The 16,903-nt window shown below is 40.5% G+C and overlaps 1 protein-coding gene across 2 annotated transcripts in view; it reads right to left on the reverse strand.

Moving 5' to 3' along the window:
* Positions 1–2,865: 2,865 nt before the first annotated feature.
* The window catches only part of PARVA (parvin alpha), an 87,855-nt gene continuing 73,817 nt past the window's right edge, over positions 2,866–16,903 (reverse strand). For both annotated transcript variants that reach the window (XM_066639107.1, XM_066639108.1), the window contains exons 12-13: positions 16,706–16,778; positions 2,866–11,778 (exon numbers count right to left, since the gene is read on the reverse strand). In XM_066639107.1, coding sequence (XP_066495204.1) covers positions 11,702–11,778; positions 16,706–16,778 — 150 coding nt within the window. In that variant the 3' untranslated portion in view covers positions 2,866–11,701. The remainder of the gene's footprint in view (positions 11,779–16,705; positions 16,779–16,903) is intronic.

Below are 16,903 nucleotides of genomic sequence, written 5' to 3' on the forward strand. Positions count from 1 at the left end.
CACAATTCTAGTGACTTCCCTCACCCTTAGACCCACTCTGCTCCTACGATGACTGCATCTATTCCTCTCCCTCCCAACACCAGGCAATAAAACTACATCTTTATGCTTGGACCTTATAAACATCTCCATTATCACTCCTTTCATCTCTGTAGCTACAACTGAAGCTCTTGTCTATGCTCTGGTCACTTTGCTTCTAAGAACTCAGGAAAGCAGACTGGCAAGGTTCATCATCCTCTTCTTTGCCAGCCTACTCACCTTACAGCCTAAGCCTACGCATGACTACTCAGAAATAAGTCACATTATAGTCAGTGGGTAAGTGTGGTAGGTAAGGTGTGGATAGAATTGGGCCCTTAGTGAAAAAAGGAGGCTCTCTCAGCAATACTATTTTAGAGATGGAAATCTTTTTAAGGTGGTGAATTGGTGAACCTATATTGCCTTCATCCCAGAGCCTACCACTCATTATTGGATGAGCTCAGACAACTGGTTTATTCAGTTATTAATGAAAACTGATGCCATGCCTTTCATGTTCCACTTTTCTCCTTCTTTCATGTGCCAGAGAAATCCTAGTTGGCTAAAACCGTAGCTATGCAGCTCATCTCACCCTGAACCTGTGCTTTTGCTATGGTTTACATAACACAGTTAAACCAGCATTAAAAACAGAGATCAAGCTCTGATACATTGATGGTCTGTAAAACTGTGAACCAAACCATAATGTTGATGTCATGATTCAGCAACGGTCTGACATGGGGGAGGAGGGAGAATAAGGGCTCAGGCCTCATTATTCATGACTGAATAAGCCATGGTTCATTTGGTGGTTTGAATACACTTGCTGTGTCAGTCAGATCAGGATTCAGTTTTAGTTGACTTGCCTACATCCCCAAACATGGCCAGGCCTAGGAGTACAGATTGGAGAACAAACACAATTACAGACAATATACAGCTGTGTTTATTTGAACAAAAAATAGGCAGAAGGTCTGGGCTAGAGGGTCTGGGCTGGACCCTCCATTAGCCCGAGTGGCCAGCAAGGCCACCAGCAGCTCCGTGAATGGCAAGACAGCCATTCACGGATGGAGGCCACACCTGGAGTATTGTGTCCAGTTCTGGTCGCCGCATCTCAAAAAAGACATAGTGGAAATGGAAAAGGTGCAAAAGAGAGCAACTAAGATGATTACTGGGCTGGGGCACCTTCCTTATGAGGAAAGGCTACGGCGTTTGGGCCTCTTCAGCCTAGAAAAGAGGTGCCTGAGGGGGGACATGATTGAGACATACAAAATTATGCAGGGGATGGACAGAGTGGATAGAGATGCTCTTTACACTCTCACATAACACCAGAACCAGGGGACATCCACTAAAATTGAGTGTTGGGAGAGTTAGAACAGACAAAAGAAAATATTTCTTTACTCAGCGTGTTGTTTGTCTGAGGAACTACTTGCCACAGGATGTGGTGATGGCATCTGACCTGGATGCCTTGAAAAGGGGATTGGACAAGTTTCTGGAGGAAAAATCCATTACGGGTTACAAGCCATGATGTGTATGTGCAACCCTCCTGATTTTAGAAATGGGCTATGTCAGAATGCCAGATGCAGGGGAGGGCACCAGGATGCAGGCCTCTTGTTATCTGGTGTGCTCCCTGGGGCATTTGGTGGGCCGCTGTGAGATACAGGAAGCTGGACTAGATGGGCCTATGGCCTGATCCAGTGGGGCTGTTCTTATGTTCTTATGAGACCTTGAAGCAGCTGACAAGCTGAGCCAAGTTATTTCACCTGCTCTTTGGTGTGAGCAAAGAAGTGTCTTGGCACTTTTCTTGGTGTGAGCAAAGTGAGCAAAGACACCAAGTGTCTTGGTGTGAGCAAAGAAGTGTCTTCAAGTGAGAGATGAAGGAGCTGCTTGTCAGCCAGCGTGGGAGGCAACTGGGGGCCAGAAGTGATACCAGACTGTGAAAGATCCATCTGAAATGTTGTGCAGTTCTTGTAAAAATCCCCTGGGGGGGGTTTAGAGATAGCTTGCCCATGTGAACCGCCTTGGAATAAAGTCAAGGAGTAATCTGATGACCAGAAAGGCGATATATAAATACCAGTATTATTATTATATTGTCTGTAACTGTGTCTGTGCATTGCTTTCACTCACTTTGCACAGAATGAGTGCAAAAGATGTACTTTGTACTATGACCACTGCTAAAAACTTCATAGAAAAAAGTTGTTTATCTTACTCCTTAAAGTTCTTCAAAGTATCACCTGTACTCAGACATGATATTTTTAGTACCATCCAAACAGTCAGCAAACAGATGAAAAGTACAAATAAACTGAACAACAAGCAATTGCAAGTCAGAGCGTGCAAGTTGGCCATATTGCTTTCATTCTTGTAGGACATTTATCTGTTTTTCATTGATGCTAATGAATTCCACAGAGGATAACAAACGGAGGCTGGAATTTAGATACCTGCTTTAGGAATCCCAACATCTTGGGCACATCCTATGAAACTGTGAATTTTTCTTACCTGAGCAGAGTATCCCATCCAATTTCAAGAATCGCTTTAGATCCTCTTCCCCCCCCTCCCAAGTTCAAAGGAGGTTTATTACAAGGCAAGAGAAACTACTTTTTGGGAAGCACAAATCCAAAGCTCAGTTGGGCATGTAGAACTAGTTGTGTGGTTTGCTGGATCCAGGTAGCAATATCGGTAACTTTTACAGGGATTATATTATCAGGAAAGTTGCATGTTTGATTTACAAAAATGAAAGATAGAAGCAAATAAGTATGAATAAGAATGAATAACAATTCATTCTGATTGGCAGTTAATTGTATTCCATGCTGAAGGACTCTGAAAACATGCACACAGAAAGAAAAGTAAGATACATGTTTCACAGCATTTATAATATTTATTTTTATTTTTATAAAGAAGTAACCTCTTTAACGTGTAACAAATTATACACAGGTGACAAACAATAATGTATGTAGATTCAAATATGCCAGACTGAATGCCAATTTGTTTTAAAAAAACCATTAACATTCTTTGGAAAATAGAATACCTGCAGTTCTCAGGGTATTAACTTAATTTATACCCAGTACCAACCCACAGTACAATGTTTTATTTTTCCACATAAAATGAGTTTCAAATGTTATCTGAACCTAATTTTCTAATCAAAATAATTCTGTACATTTGATTGATTATAATTGTTTGTTGAATTAAAAAAAGGACACAACAGCATTCATTACATAGCACATTTCACCATCTTGCTTGTTCCATTCAATGGGTTAATGCTTATTGATTATACCCCATCCAGTGCACAGGAGGGGATGCAAATCCTTACATTCCAAAGTCTAGCTCTCATTAGATTGCCTGGGAGAGGATGGAAGTGTTAAGCATCTATTTGACAATAATATATCACCAGTTAGCTGCTAAGGAAATTTCACAAAAATACAATTATGTCAAGGTACTGTTGTAATCTACAGTGTTTGGCATCATCAAGTGACAATTCTGAGGCAGGAAGCTATCACAAAAAACCCACATGAGCTTAACATAGTGCATATTAAATACTGAAACAGATTTAAGACTACTGAAATTAAAACATCACATTTTAAAAACTATTTGAGTTAGCACTGTTGGTGTTGACTTGCATTTGCAAAAAGAAACATGAGGATTCATTTGGGATTACAAAAAAAGATCAATATTAAATATAAAGCAAAGGTCAATTACATGGATAGAGTGCCATTTATCTTAATATCTTTGCTGCTGTATTGATGAACAAATCTGGCCTGTGAGCTTGCTTGCTATACCAATCTGCACCAAATGTGATTTTTGAAGAACAAAGATCACACAGGTGAGAAGGGTACTACTAGATTATTGTGGCAAGGGTCAGAAGGACAAAGGCTAGACAAACATGGGATGAAACGTAGAAGTCCTCATTTTTAAGTCATCCAACCTAAATCTGAGTTTACATGTGAATCTTTCCACAAGATCTAGATGCCTTCTTCAAACCAAAAAGGCCATGAACTCTTTCCTTCTCTCTTTGAAAGTGAGGTTATCAGGATTTTAATGTCTGAACCAGGCTTAAAAGACAGCTGAAGCTTGCTGCAGGGAATACACACTTATAGACAGAATATAGTATCGACCAGTGAATTTATCCTGAGACTTTTTCTGTATGTCACTTTTCAGGTGACTTTATTATAATCTTTTTACAAAGGTAAAATCTCAGTTAAAAAAACTGGTGGCAAACAGCTCATCTATAGGGGCCAACTCCCATATGCAGCAGAGGGCAGCCAAAAGGTAAAAACAGCACCATGATCAAAGAACACAGACAAGAATTCTCTTCCTAAAATCAATGGCAGTAGCCAAGTTCAGATAGCTGGCATTCCTCCAAACTGAGTTTGCCTGAAGGACCGTGTGGAACAGCCATTCGGGCTTGTGACTGCAATCACATAATGGTGCAGTGGCTCACTGCAAACTGTATGATTCAGTGGCTCCACAGCACATGGACGCACAAACTTGAAGATATGATGATTTGTGCAATCCAAAACAGTCATTTTTTTCAAACTGCTATAATAAGTTGCAGCAACTTCACCTGTATATGCAGGTGGTAGCTTACATGATCCATCATATGCAGTAATCACACAATTGGTGCACCAATGGCAACATGGACTCCACCAGGCAACTGCACACGAGGTCTTTTGAACAGTTAACAACGCCAAAGTGCGTAAAAGATGGTGAAAGATAAAATCCTGTTCTCCTTGGCAGTTTTACAGCATACCATGGCAGTAGTTTTTTGCTTTGGTCTTTCTCCCTTGGCTTAGCAGCCAACAGGTCTGTGCTTTTAAGAATACAAAGATATAAGACGGCATCATGATTATTGCTTCCACCACTGGGAGCTCTTTCATAAATAAAAGCTTGTGCAAAGACCCATGAGTGCAATGCTCCTTTCATTCACAAAGGAAACTTCTGGTGGTGGGCAGCGGGATGGCACTTTCTATTGTGATGGTCTGATACAGGTATAATGTAATCGCAATGCTATTTTTATTTTATTATTCTATTCTATGTTCTTCTATTTCTAAACTGTAAATTAATTCATTTACTGGTGTTACAAATAAGGCATTGTTTTGCCAAAAACTATCCTAGTTCAACAACAACTGATGGAAAAAATTATGTATAAATCAAGATTTGATAATAGCACAACCTAAATCCAACTAGGACAACACTAATTTTCATTTTTTAAAATGCCTATATTCAGTGATACAGAAATAAACCTGAAACTATAGTAATATATTTCTTTCTATATTTTTTTCAGATACAATAAATATTAGATATAATCTGTAGATTGTAATTCATATTCCTCTTACATAGGTGATAAATCTCTATTACAAACGCAGGGTAGGATCCATTTATAGAAACTTAGAGCTACAGTATAAAAATTGCTACTGTGTCCCATGTTTATTATGTGTCATATATGAAAAAAGCTCTTCAATTAAAACAAAAGCTTGCTATAAAACACAGAAATGTTCACCTACCGTATTTCTTTAAAAAAAAAATAAAAAAAAATCCCACTGTCATGATCCCAAGTGTCAACCACCTATATTTTTGAAGATGGAATCAACTCTAATTTACCCACATGATATTTTATTGATCTCATTCTAAAAGAAGTGGTAGGGTAGCTATCGGAGGGGGGGTACAGCACTAAGTTTTGTAGGGTGCCTCAGCACAACATGCAAGCGGCCCCTCCCTTCTCCATCAGAGCCATTCCTGGTGTCGAGAGGAAAGGCAAGGAGATGCCTCTGCTTTGCTCTCCCCACCAGGAATGGCTCCGCTGGAAATGGGGAGGGGCAGCTTGCATGGCGCATCGAGGCACCCTGCAAAACTTAGTGCTGTGCTCCCCCTGTAGCTAAGCTACTGAAAAGAAGCATGTTGGAATGTCAAAACACATATCCAAGAAATCATTCATATTGTTTTCTTGAAAAGCTCACTGTGGTTCAGAAAGAAAGTCCCGTCAGTAAAATTATCATAGTGGAAATTAGTATAAAAAAAAAAAAAATAGGTAATGCTCACCTGTAACAACAATTCAGAAATGTAGCTTAGGGTGCTCAAGCGTAGCTTTTGCTATGTTCCTATGACAAGGGAAATGCCACTCACAGAAACCCATTTGTCATAACCAGTAAAGAAAGTCTTACATATACATATACTTCCATGAAAAAATATATAGTAGAATATACTCATATAAGCACCTTATAAGAAGGAAATATAATATAGTGAGAAAAAGTATGACTGTGTAACTCCCATCAGTACCAATATGAGCTGAGGTCAAAGTCAGCATATCCACAATTGAGTGCCCACAAATGAGTGCATTTCTATGTTTTAAAGAGTACAATAATGGTTAGTCATTTTTCTAACATTGGAATTCCAAAAGCAATGGGGCAAATTCCATTTTCAATCTTTATCAGTTGGGATGCAGTAAAATAACTGTTCCTCGTGTTACATCCATTACTACCTGACAGCAATATAGAAATAGCCAAGAACTCTCTGCAAAGATTTTTAGGCATCTTAAATAGTTCTTAATATTTTATTCTTTCTCTAAATGAAATACTGACCCCTTAGTGCTAAATATTTTCCCCCCAGCATAACTGGCTATTAAACGTCACTTTAAAAAAAAGGATTTATGTGTTTGTTTCACACCATTTAGATACTTCCTCTAATATCTGTAGAATTTCAAATGAAAATAATACTTTATCTGTATTTTGTAAAAATTTAACAGTGCAATCCTACAATGCAGTGTTTCTCAAACTGTGGGTCAAGACCCAATAGGTGAGTCATGAGCCGATTTTGGGTGGGTCCCCATTCATTTCAATATTTTATTTTTAATATAGCAGACTTGATGCTACATGACTGCATTTGAGGAAATGTTACAGACCTATTCTTTTAATTGGCTAATATGTATATGCTTTTAACAATGACAGTAAAGGGTTAGTAAAGGGTAATGATAGTAAAGGGTACAGTAAAGGGTGCTTATTCCTGGGTAAGTGTGGCTAGGATTGCAGCCTAGGATTGTAAAAAATTTTCCTGCTTGATTATGTCACTTCTGGCCATGACATCACTTTCGGTGAGTCCTGACATTCTCATTCTGGTGCTGGTGGTTCCTGGCGCTAAAAGGTTGAGAAACATTGCATAATGGATACAAAGAAGCAAGACCCATTGATTCTAATGGGATTTACTCTCAGTTAAGTGTGTACTGTATAGGACTGCAGCCTGACTCAAGTGAAACAATCTTATCGCCATATAATTTCGCTAGATACTACTGACTACCTGGAAATACAACTAAGCAAAATTTGCAATAAGAACCTAGAACCTCCTAGTATTGCATTTTTGAAAAGCAGAATCAAGAAATACTTTATTTTATGATGCAATTCCCCCTTCTACTTAGCATAAATATAAGGAAGTCATCCAATCCCATGGGCAGCCCAATCCTAACATGAATGTTCATGATACAATATGCTGCACTTCAAGGGAGTCCAACTGAATCAAACCTGAACCCAATCCCAAAAAATTAATTCAGAGGGGCACCTTTCTTTGAAGTGGAATGGAACCCAAACGGTACCATTAAAACCAACAACCAGAGAGAACAAGGGGTTCAATCATCAAAAGATAAGGAAGTTTGTTTAAGGGTACTGAGAAAGGACCTCTCTCTTTTTCTGCTACCAGTTAGAGTGTAAAATGAGATTCTATTTCCCAAGAAAATCCTGAACGAGGAAAGAGGAGAGAGAGGCTCTATAGAAGAGGGTTCTTGGTGGGGTTGCTGACTTCTTTCTCTTCACCCACTGAGTTGTTCCAGAATCAGTAGCTCCCACATGACCATGATTTTCCATATAAACTGCTTCTCTCAAATGGAGACAGATAATCTGACTATATTGATGTCGCAATCAGAAGTGTCTGGCTAGTTCAAATAATGATCTTGAGTTACTCCTTAAGAGTATAAGAATTTCAAGAAGCTAGAGATGTTTGATGAAAACATGCCCTTGAAACATTCTAATCCCTACCCAATCCTTTCATCAGTCACCCTCATCTTGATTGGTAAAGTGAAAATAAGGCTGGTTCTAAGTGCTAAAACGTTTTAGCTACTGAGAGCAGCAGCCTTGCTTAGCTTTCTCTGGAAACATGTTTCTGTTAACTTTAATGATGTTCAGAAACACGCCTCAGAAAGAACTGAGCAGGAAATTAAATTATTACAAGTTTAGGTTCTGTTCCAGTTAAACTTCACCAGTATTTTTAATCTCTCCAATTTGGTTCAGAAACAAACTTAGACAAATGATTTTGCAATCAGTGCGAAGATTAACTTCTGTGCAACAATGATCAGCACAGGATTTCTGTCCTATATTGAATATAACGTCACCGCTCAATAATTGCTACGTGTTTACTAATAGGTAAGTGCAAATAATTTCAAAGTAGTCCAGAACTTTAGAACTGCAGCCAACAGATTAGTTCTACACTGGAAAAAGCACCAAAAGCAACAGGGCAAAGGCTGTCTAAAGCTTGTATATAATATTTTAAAAAGTATAAAAAGCAAACTGCTGTTCCCAGAATCTTAGTACCATACCAAGCGTGAAACAAACTAGCATAGTGTGGCAGTATATCACAGGCATTTCAGTTTCCTGTATGTATTCTTTACTAAATCCTGTTACAATACAGATATCTTAAATTTTAATTTTAGGCTTAACATCAAAAATGCTACAGACTTGTTTTCAGTAAGTAATCAACATCTCTCATCCATTTCACATATTGAGCAACCAAGGTATACAAAAATACCTATATATCTCTCAGTAACCTTAATTTCTGACTCTAAATTTTCTGTGCCTAAACATGTCCCAGTTACAACATTATGTCTCCTTTCAACTAAGTAAATACAGGTCCAGCCTATTTATACATGGATTTTTTATACACGGATTTGACTCAACATGAATGGCCCCTGCAAATGAGAAGGAATGTGCTGATCCCTGGAGAAGGGGAAAAATGCACCCCTTTAAAATCCTTTTCTTACTGTTGTAGAGATTTTTATCTTATCATGATGAGAAGGGCCCTTTAAATTGAAGGAAAACAGTCCTTTACAATAGAGAGAGGGCAGCCAGCTGATATCAATCAATCTCTCTCCCTCCCTTCCCCCTGAACAAGTGAAAGAAAGATAATCCTTTCTGAGGGCCTGGAGACAGTGGCGTTGCTAGGGGGGTGCAGGGGGTATGGGCTGCACAGGATGACGCGCCGGGGGTGACATGCCAAAATCGCGCCATTAGGAGTTACCACATTATGCCATAAACCGTTGGATGCGGAACAACAAGTGGAACACAATGCAAGAAACCCTGCTGAGAGAGCTCCTTTCCTTCAAAAGTTATGGCCAAAAACCAGGAAGGAAAAAAATGCATGGAGCCCTATGGAAAGTGAAAGTGAGTCGTATCGCGCGTTCACTCATGAGTAGGTGTACGTGCCATACTCCATTGGAAAGGGCTGGCTGAGAGGACTCCAAGGACACCTGAATGGTCCCGACCCAGTAAATGCAGCCCCCCAAAAAACACCCGAGAAGGAGGTCCCTATTCAGCCCTATGGAAAGCAAGTGAAACCATGTGGCTGCATTTACTCACGAGTAGGTGCTAAGGGCAGGCTAAGAGGACTCCAACAACGTCAGAATGGTGCTGATCCAATGAATGCAGCCCCAAAAACAGCGGAGGAGGAGGTCCCTCCCCCCAGCTGCGAGTGTATGGAGCCCTATGGGAAGCAAAGCAGCCTCACATAGCATTTACTCACGAGTAGGCAGACATGCCTTGGCTGGTGGTCAGGCCAGGCAAAGAATGTGAGGACATCAGAATGGTCCCAGAATTTGGAAGAATACCATCATGTTATATATCAATCAATGCATAATTTCATGCAGAATGCAATGAAACAAACCACATTGAAATATCTGTGTTCTAACAAAAGGTACTGCTTAAAAACCAGTGGTACATCACCACGCCCACCATCTGGGGTGTTGCCCTGCCCACTGCATGGGGTGATGCGCAGGCCTCCTGCATCGGGTGACGCGAATTCTAGTGACGCCACTGCCTGGAGAGAAACTGATTGTTACGACTCACAAAGGTCAGCAAGGCTGTTTTTAAATCATCAGATCAAAGGGACTTTGTTTTTTAAATTGATTTGCTATAGTGCGATTTTTGCCATTCTCCTTGGGTTCTGGGAACGGAACCCTTGCGAATAATGAGACTCAACCCTTATAACTTATTTCTATTGCCTTTTAATGTCCTGGTAGGGCGACTCCCAACTCTATTCTAGCATTTATGCCACTATGAAAACTTTTCTATGTGCTTTGTTGTAAGAGTTACAATTCTGAAATTGATGTATTTCGTACCATTACCTTGGCAACTAGCCAAAAGCTTCTTATTGCAGAAAATACTATAAAATCTAGTATTCTAGATGCACTGTAGCGTATATTTAAAACTACAGTTTGCAAACTTTTAGGGAATGAAAAATGATGAGGAATGTATGCCCAGGTGGCACAATTTTGACCTCTTAATAATGGCATAATAAATCTGACTTGCAGTACAAACCTATGAATATGTACTCAGAAGTCTCATTGATTTCAATCGTTCTTTGCCTTATTCTCAGGCAAGCGTCTGTAGGATTGCAGCCTTAATTAATTATGTTAAGCCTAGTTAATGGTAAAAACATTTCTTCCTCAAATCTGCAGAGGACATCAATGGTCTTTCTATGTATATTCCATGACATGTATAACAACAACCCTGGGTCTTAAGATGAGGAGTACGGATCCTTTCCTTGACTTAAATACAGGTGTGTGCCACTTAATGACAGGGATATGTTCTCTGATCCCTGTTGTTAAGCAATTAGGTTATTAAGTGAACATTCAGTCTATTGCCTTTCTTGTGTAAACAGACACTCCCTGCCAGACAGTAGTTGGCTGCACAGGCTACTGGAGATAGATTGCCTCTTCTTTGTATTAAGATCCTCTCTGTTGTGTAAGTAGACACTCTGCTACAGGCTGTGGGAGACACAATCGCCTCATTAAGAGCATCTTTATTGTGCTTTGACCACTGTCATATATGCGGTCCGTTGTTAAGCAAACGGTTGTTAAACAGCGCACGCCTGTATTTAATGCACACAAAGAAAACATCTATAACCTTATCCACAACTTGATAAAACAAAGTGTTTCAATTTAAGTGATTCTATGTACTGAAATAGATTAAAATCAATTATGGCCCGAATCCTAACCAGCTTTCCAACACTCGTATAGCTGTGCCATTGGGGCATGTGCTTTATCGTGCAGTTGGATGGCAGTCATGGAGGCCTTCTCAAGGTAAGGGAATGATTGTTCCCTTACCTCAAAGCTGCATCGCCTTTACCTTAGTGCTGGAAATTTGGTCAGGATAGTGCACTGTGTCACTTAACAGTTAGGATCAGGCTTTGCATCTGTTCCACAAGGAATTAAGGAATAGTTGTACAGCCAACATGAAGTTACCTGCATTACCCCCACCAGGTTTTTACTTCATAATGTTTTTGATAATTTAAGATAGTACATTTCAAATCAAGACGATGTGAAACAACCATAGGAAAAAAATTCAAATGAAAGCGTAGTGTTAAAAAAAAAAAAAAAAGGATGACTGCCAAGAAAAAAAGTGGCTCCTTAGATGGTTCATGAACAGCCACCTGGGGCATCTCATGGCATTCTTCATTCGAGGTTTCTGTATTTGGTGAACAGATTGTACAGCACTCTCAAGGTCGACTTTAAATCACAATTTACGATGTCTGGAGGGAAAAAGGGAGAAGACAGAAGACATTTTTCAATGATACATACAAATAAAGGGACAGAATTCAGAAGCAGCAGCATCACCTCTCGTTTTGAAGGTAAAGACTGCAAATATTCCCTGTAGTTAAACTGCTTATATGCAGTTTCCTTCCATGGAAGTTAAGCAACCAGCATTACAGCCAAAACTAGTTACAGTGGAAGGTGCTTTCATTTACACTCAGTACAGTGGAAGGTGCTTTCATTTACTCAAATGCATTCGTTTTGAGTGGACCTGCACGACTAATCCTCTATCAAGCAAAATATAAATTATGAAGGGTTGGGGCCCACATCTGCCCCTGGAGACTGATGGTCCCAGAGGGATTTCCAAGGGCTCTGGGGGATTGTCCTGTTGCCAGAGCCGGAGACTCACCCAGGTTTGCTAGTTAACCTCTGCAATGGGAAGATGACCAGGGCTCTGGATCCCACCACTCCTGAGTATCCTCTGCCCGAGATGCAGAATGTGAACAGCTCCTTGGTTTACTGAGGAACTGCAGATGATGAAACGGTGGGGCAGACAGCAGTGGTGGTGGAAAACATGTGCCAAGTCTGACTATACACGTTAGAGCTAATTTTAGAGCCTATTCTCTGGCGGTGTGGCAGCGAAGAAGATTTTCTTCTCTGCCACCATTGTGTCTGGTGAGAATTGTCCACCTGAGCTGGACAATTCATGTAGTTCGTGGTCTGTTCCATCTTGCCCTTCCAGTGCAGGAATATACAGTGGCTTGCTGTGATATGTTTGATGAGCACTTGACGGTTAAAGTCAATCAGATCCTGCATGACTTGGACTCCATATTAAGAGTATCTAGTGCAGTGATCTTCAACCTTTTTCATCTCATGGCACACTAACAAGGCACTGAAATGGTCAAGGCACATCAACAGGTTTTTGACAATTGTCAAGGCACACCATACTGCCAGTGGGGGTTCACATCTCCCATTGGCCCTATTAATAAATGACATTCCCCCAAATTCCTGTGGCACACCTGTGGCACAGTGGTTGAAAATGGCTGATCTAGTGATTTCCTCCTCAGCACTAGCGTATTCCATCATTTGGAATTCTTTTCAGCTTGTAAAACCTGAGGATGTGGACAGAATTCTCTGGAGTGTGAGAATGTCTGCCCATACACTCAACCCTTGCCTAGAATGGTTTAATAATCTGCCCTGGTGTGGTTGGCCAAGCGGACAGGAGTGGTGATGAATTCATCTTTAAGGGAGGCAATGGTGTGACTGCCACCAAGGCAGGTGATGGTTCACCCCATCTCTGAGGAAATTCTCCCTGGACCCAACCATTCTGAATAATTTCATGCCAGTCTCAAATATCCTATTTTTGAGCAAGGTGATCAAGTGGGTGGTGGTGTTCCTCTGGATCTTGGAGGAAACCGATTATCTGGATCCATTGGTTGCCTTGATTAATGACCTCCGCCAGGGACTTGACAGGGGGAGTGCATCCCTGTTGATCTTGCTGGACCTCAGCAGCTTTTGATACCATTGACCACAGTGTCCTTCTCGGGTTGGTTGGTTGCCTGAGTTGGGGCTTGGAGGTGCTATTTTGGGGTGGTTCCACTCCTTCTTTGCTGACAGATCCCAGAAGGTGGTGCTGGGGGATGTCTGCTCAGTACCCTGACTTTTGAGGTGAGGAGGGCTACAAGGTTTAATTATATCCCCCATGCTATATAACATCCATATGAAGCCACTGGAGAGCTCATCTGCAGATTTGGGTAGGGAGTCGTCAGTATGCTGATGACACCTAGCTCTGACTTCCTCTGTGGGTTTTATGAAAGATATCACAAATATGATGCACAGTACAGAAAATGAAGGGTGGGAAAGAGAAAATTTCATTGTACTGATGACAGCAGAACCCAGATATTCTTCCTTAAGGAAAATAACATAGATGTCCAATTTTCAAATTGCATTTTTGTCCTAAATAGCTTTATAGCACTAGATGATTATTTTAAAAATCATTCATCAAGGCAAGTAAGGAATTATAAAGTCATTTTATATGCATGCTTAGATTATTAAGAGCCTTTGCAGCCCTCTCATGCTTGCTGGAAATTTAAGCATGGGCTTTTTGCCCAAAGCAGCAACAGTAAAACAGATGTGTTTTTCCATGCATGCTGAGCAGAAAAATTTCATATTAAGCTTTTCAATAATTTCATGTGAAATATACTGTGTGTCGCATGTATGCACATGTACACACACACACACACAAAACGAATACTAAAATGTCCTTGTGGTTTGATTTATGCTGGAAAAGTATCAGCTACGTCTTTAAGCAGTAGATACCTGGAAAACTGAAATGCCATAATGACATTAACTGTCCACAAGGGATGTGGGATCACAGTCATTCTCCTTTTCATTATGGCTTTAGATTTCCCATTCTCTCTCCATACACTTGGACAGAGGCTGTGTGTAAAAAGTCACAACTAGATCTACCTACAGGCAGCTTAGAACACTTTCTGTCAACACCAGCAATTGGTGCTTCTAATATTATATCATTAGATCAGCAATGTTTTCAGGGTCTTGTTTCAACGAACACAAACATAAAATTTCAATTCATTGAAACAAAGAATGAAGCAGGAACATAAAACAGAAGTGAACCAAAACAGAGTGCCTAAAATGGAACAGGAATAACTTTGGTCAGTTCATTCTTCACAGGTGATGTGGAATACAAGAAAACCCATATCCTACCCACACTTTCCTGAGAGTAAGCCCCATTGACCACAATAGGACTTACTTCAGAGTAGATTCACTTGGTAGAACAGGACTGGTTCCCCCTTATTTAATTATTTTATTTTAATTTAATTATTTATAATTATTTATTTTAATTTGCTTGATGATGTCACTTCTGGCCATGGCATCACTTCCAATGGGTCCTGGACAGATTGTCATTTTCAAAAGTGGGTCCCAGTGCTAAATGTTTGAGATGAGAACTGCTGCAATAAGGTGTTAGTAAGTTGACACGGGGGGGGGGGTGAGACTCTACAAGTTTTCAAGATCACTAAAATCAGAGTTTGGAGGAATAAGACCATCATGTTATATATCAATCAATGCGTAATTTCATGCAGAATGCAGTGAAACAAACCACATTAAAATATCTGTGTTCTAACAAAAGGTACAGCCAAAAAGCCGGTGGGGGCAGGGCAATGGTACATTGCCCCACCCACTACATGGGGTGACATGCAGGCCTCCTGCACGGGGTGACTCGAATCCTAGTGACACCACTGCATTATAGTCAATAGGGCTTACTTAATCCCAGGAAAGTGGGGCTAGCAGAGGAACTTGAGAGCCCAGCCCAGGCATGTCTACTCAGAAGTAAGTTCCATTATAGTCAATGGGACTTACTCCCAGGAAAGTGTGGATAGGATTGTGGCCCAATGCCCTTCCTCTGAAAGGCAAGGCAAGGCAGGGAGAGTTGCTTTGAGGACCTGCAGGCAACTGTGGCAAGGAAAAGGACTTAGAAGGACCCTAGGCCAGCCCATTCTTAGGCTGGTGGCCTCAGCAGACTCACTGGCTTCCTACCTGCTTGCCTGCCCCTGGCTCTCTTGTTCTCACTCTGCCCAGACCTCCTCCAGGCTTTTCTGCCTTGTGAAGGTCAAAGCAGCTGCTTCTCCCGCCAGGGCCCGGCACACCTGAGGCAGCCTCTGTTGAAAACCGCTGGTTCAAGGGCTTGATCATCTTAGACTGTAATCTGCATTCCTAAACATGCTTACTAGGGAGTAAGCCCCACTGAACACAATTAGACTTGCTTCTAAATAAACATGTTTAGGAATGTGCTGTTATCCTATGATTCGCCTTTCACAAAAGTGAAAGAGTTTATCAGGAGTGAGAAGAATCCAAAGACATTTGGGGCAGTCCAACTCCTGCTGAAATCTGTATGTTACAAGTGTGAGAATACATGTTTTTCAGTAGACAAGAGGATTCTAGGGAGGCCACTGCTGCATATCTGGCACTCAGAATCTTCACTCTTGCATACAGAAGGTCCCAAGTTCAATCCCTGCTAACTCCTGGTTGGTTGAGAAAGATCTTTGTGTGAAACACTGGAGAGTTGCTATCTGTGTTGACAATACTAAGTTAGATGGCTCAGTGATCTGACACAGTTGAAGACAACTTCTTATGCACTGAGTTGCATGTCAGTCCCTGCAATAGATTTAGGGTTGGGGACTTCTGCTGGGTAGTGGTTCATAGTGGTTGGATGAGCCACAATTGTCAAGGGCTGTGTCTGTGTATTATTTTCTTCTGCCAGGGATTTCTTCTCACAGTACAAAATTGCATACATGGAGAAACTTCACCCTCCAGTAGCTTGAAGGGCAACAGTGCATCACTCAGACTAACTGCTATTTTCACAAGAATAAAAAGGTCTGGACCATGAGAGAGAGAGAGAGAGAGAGAGAGAGAGAGAGAGAGAGAGAGAGAGAGACTCATCAGTCCTGAAGCCCCCCTCAACTAATTTCCTCCTGCTCCTTTACACACAGAAGGATGGTTCTAAATTGTATGTAGATTAAGACTTAATTGTGTGCTGAAATTGTGTTAAAATTGTGTGCTTAAACCATTGCATTAGAAGTGCCAAGTGGGTACAAGAAAAAAAAGATGGATTTACAGCATTTGCATTTAAACATGTGTGTGCATCAACATCTAACTTTATATGTATCAAAAAGCACAAGATAAAATGGAAAATGGAATGGAAAAACATATGTATTATTTCATTATAGTATGTATGTATGTATTATGTATAATATGTATTATCATTATAGTAGCTTCAAATTAAAATAGGGATTTACTCTCCTTTGTAGTACTTAACCTTTGTTCTGAATCGTAATTTAAAACACTCCTTTATTTGTGTTATTAATTCTAACACTGGAAAGATGTTTTGCAAGAAGTTCAGCAGCATACCTTCTGGCCTTGGTTTTGGTTTTTCTAGCCCTCCATCTTGCATTAGCTCAAATGCAAAGGACACATTGAGGACCTAGTGGTTTAATTAAAATAAAAAGAGAGAAATCAGTAACATTTCTAGACTTCTGTACCGTGCTTATAACAAGACTCACAGCCCAATCCTATCCACACTTTCCTGGGAGTAAGCCCCATTGACTC

This window comes from Tiliqua scincoides, chromosome 1 (assembly GCF_035046505.1).
Source record: "Tiliqua scincoides isolate rTilSci1 chromosome 1, rTilSci1.hap2, whole genome shotgun sequence".
NCBI classification, from domain to species: domain Eukaryota; kingdom Metazoa; phylum Chordata; class Lepidosauria; order Squamata; family Scincidae; genus Tiliqua; species Tiliqua scincoides.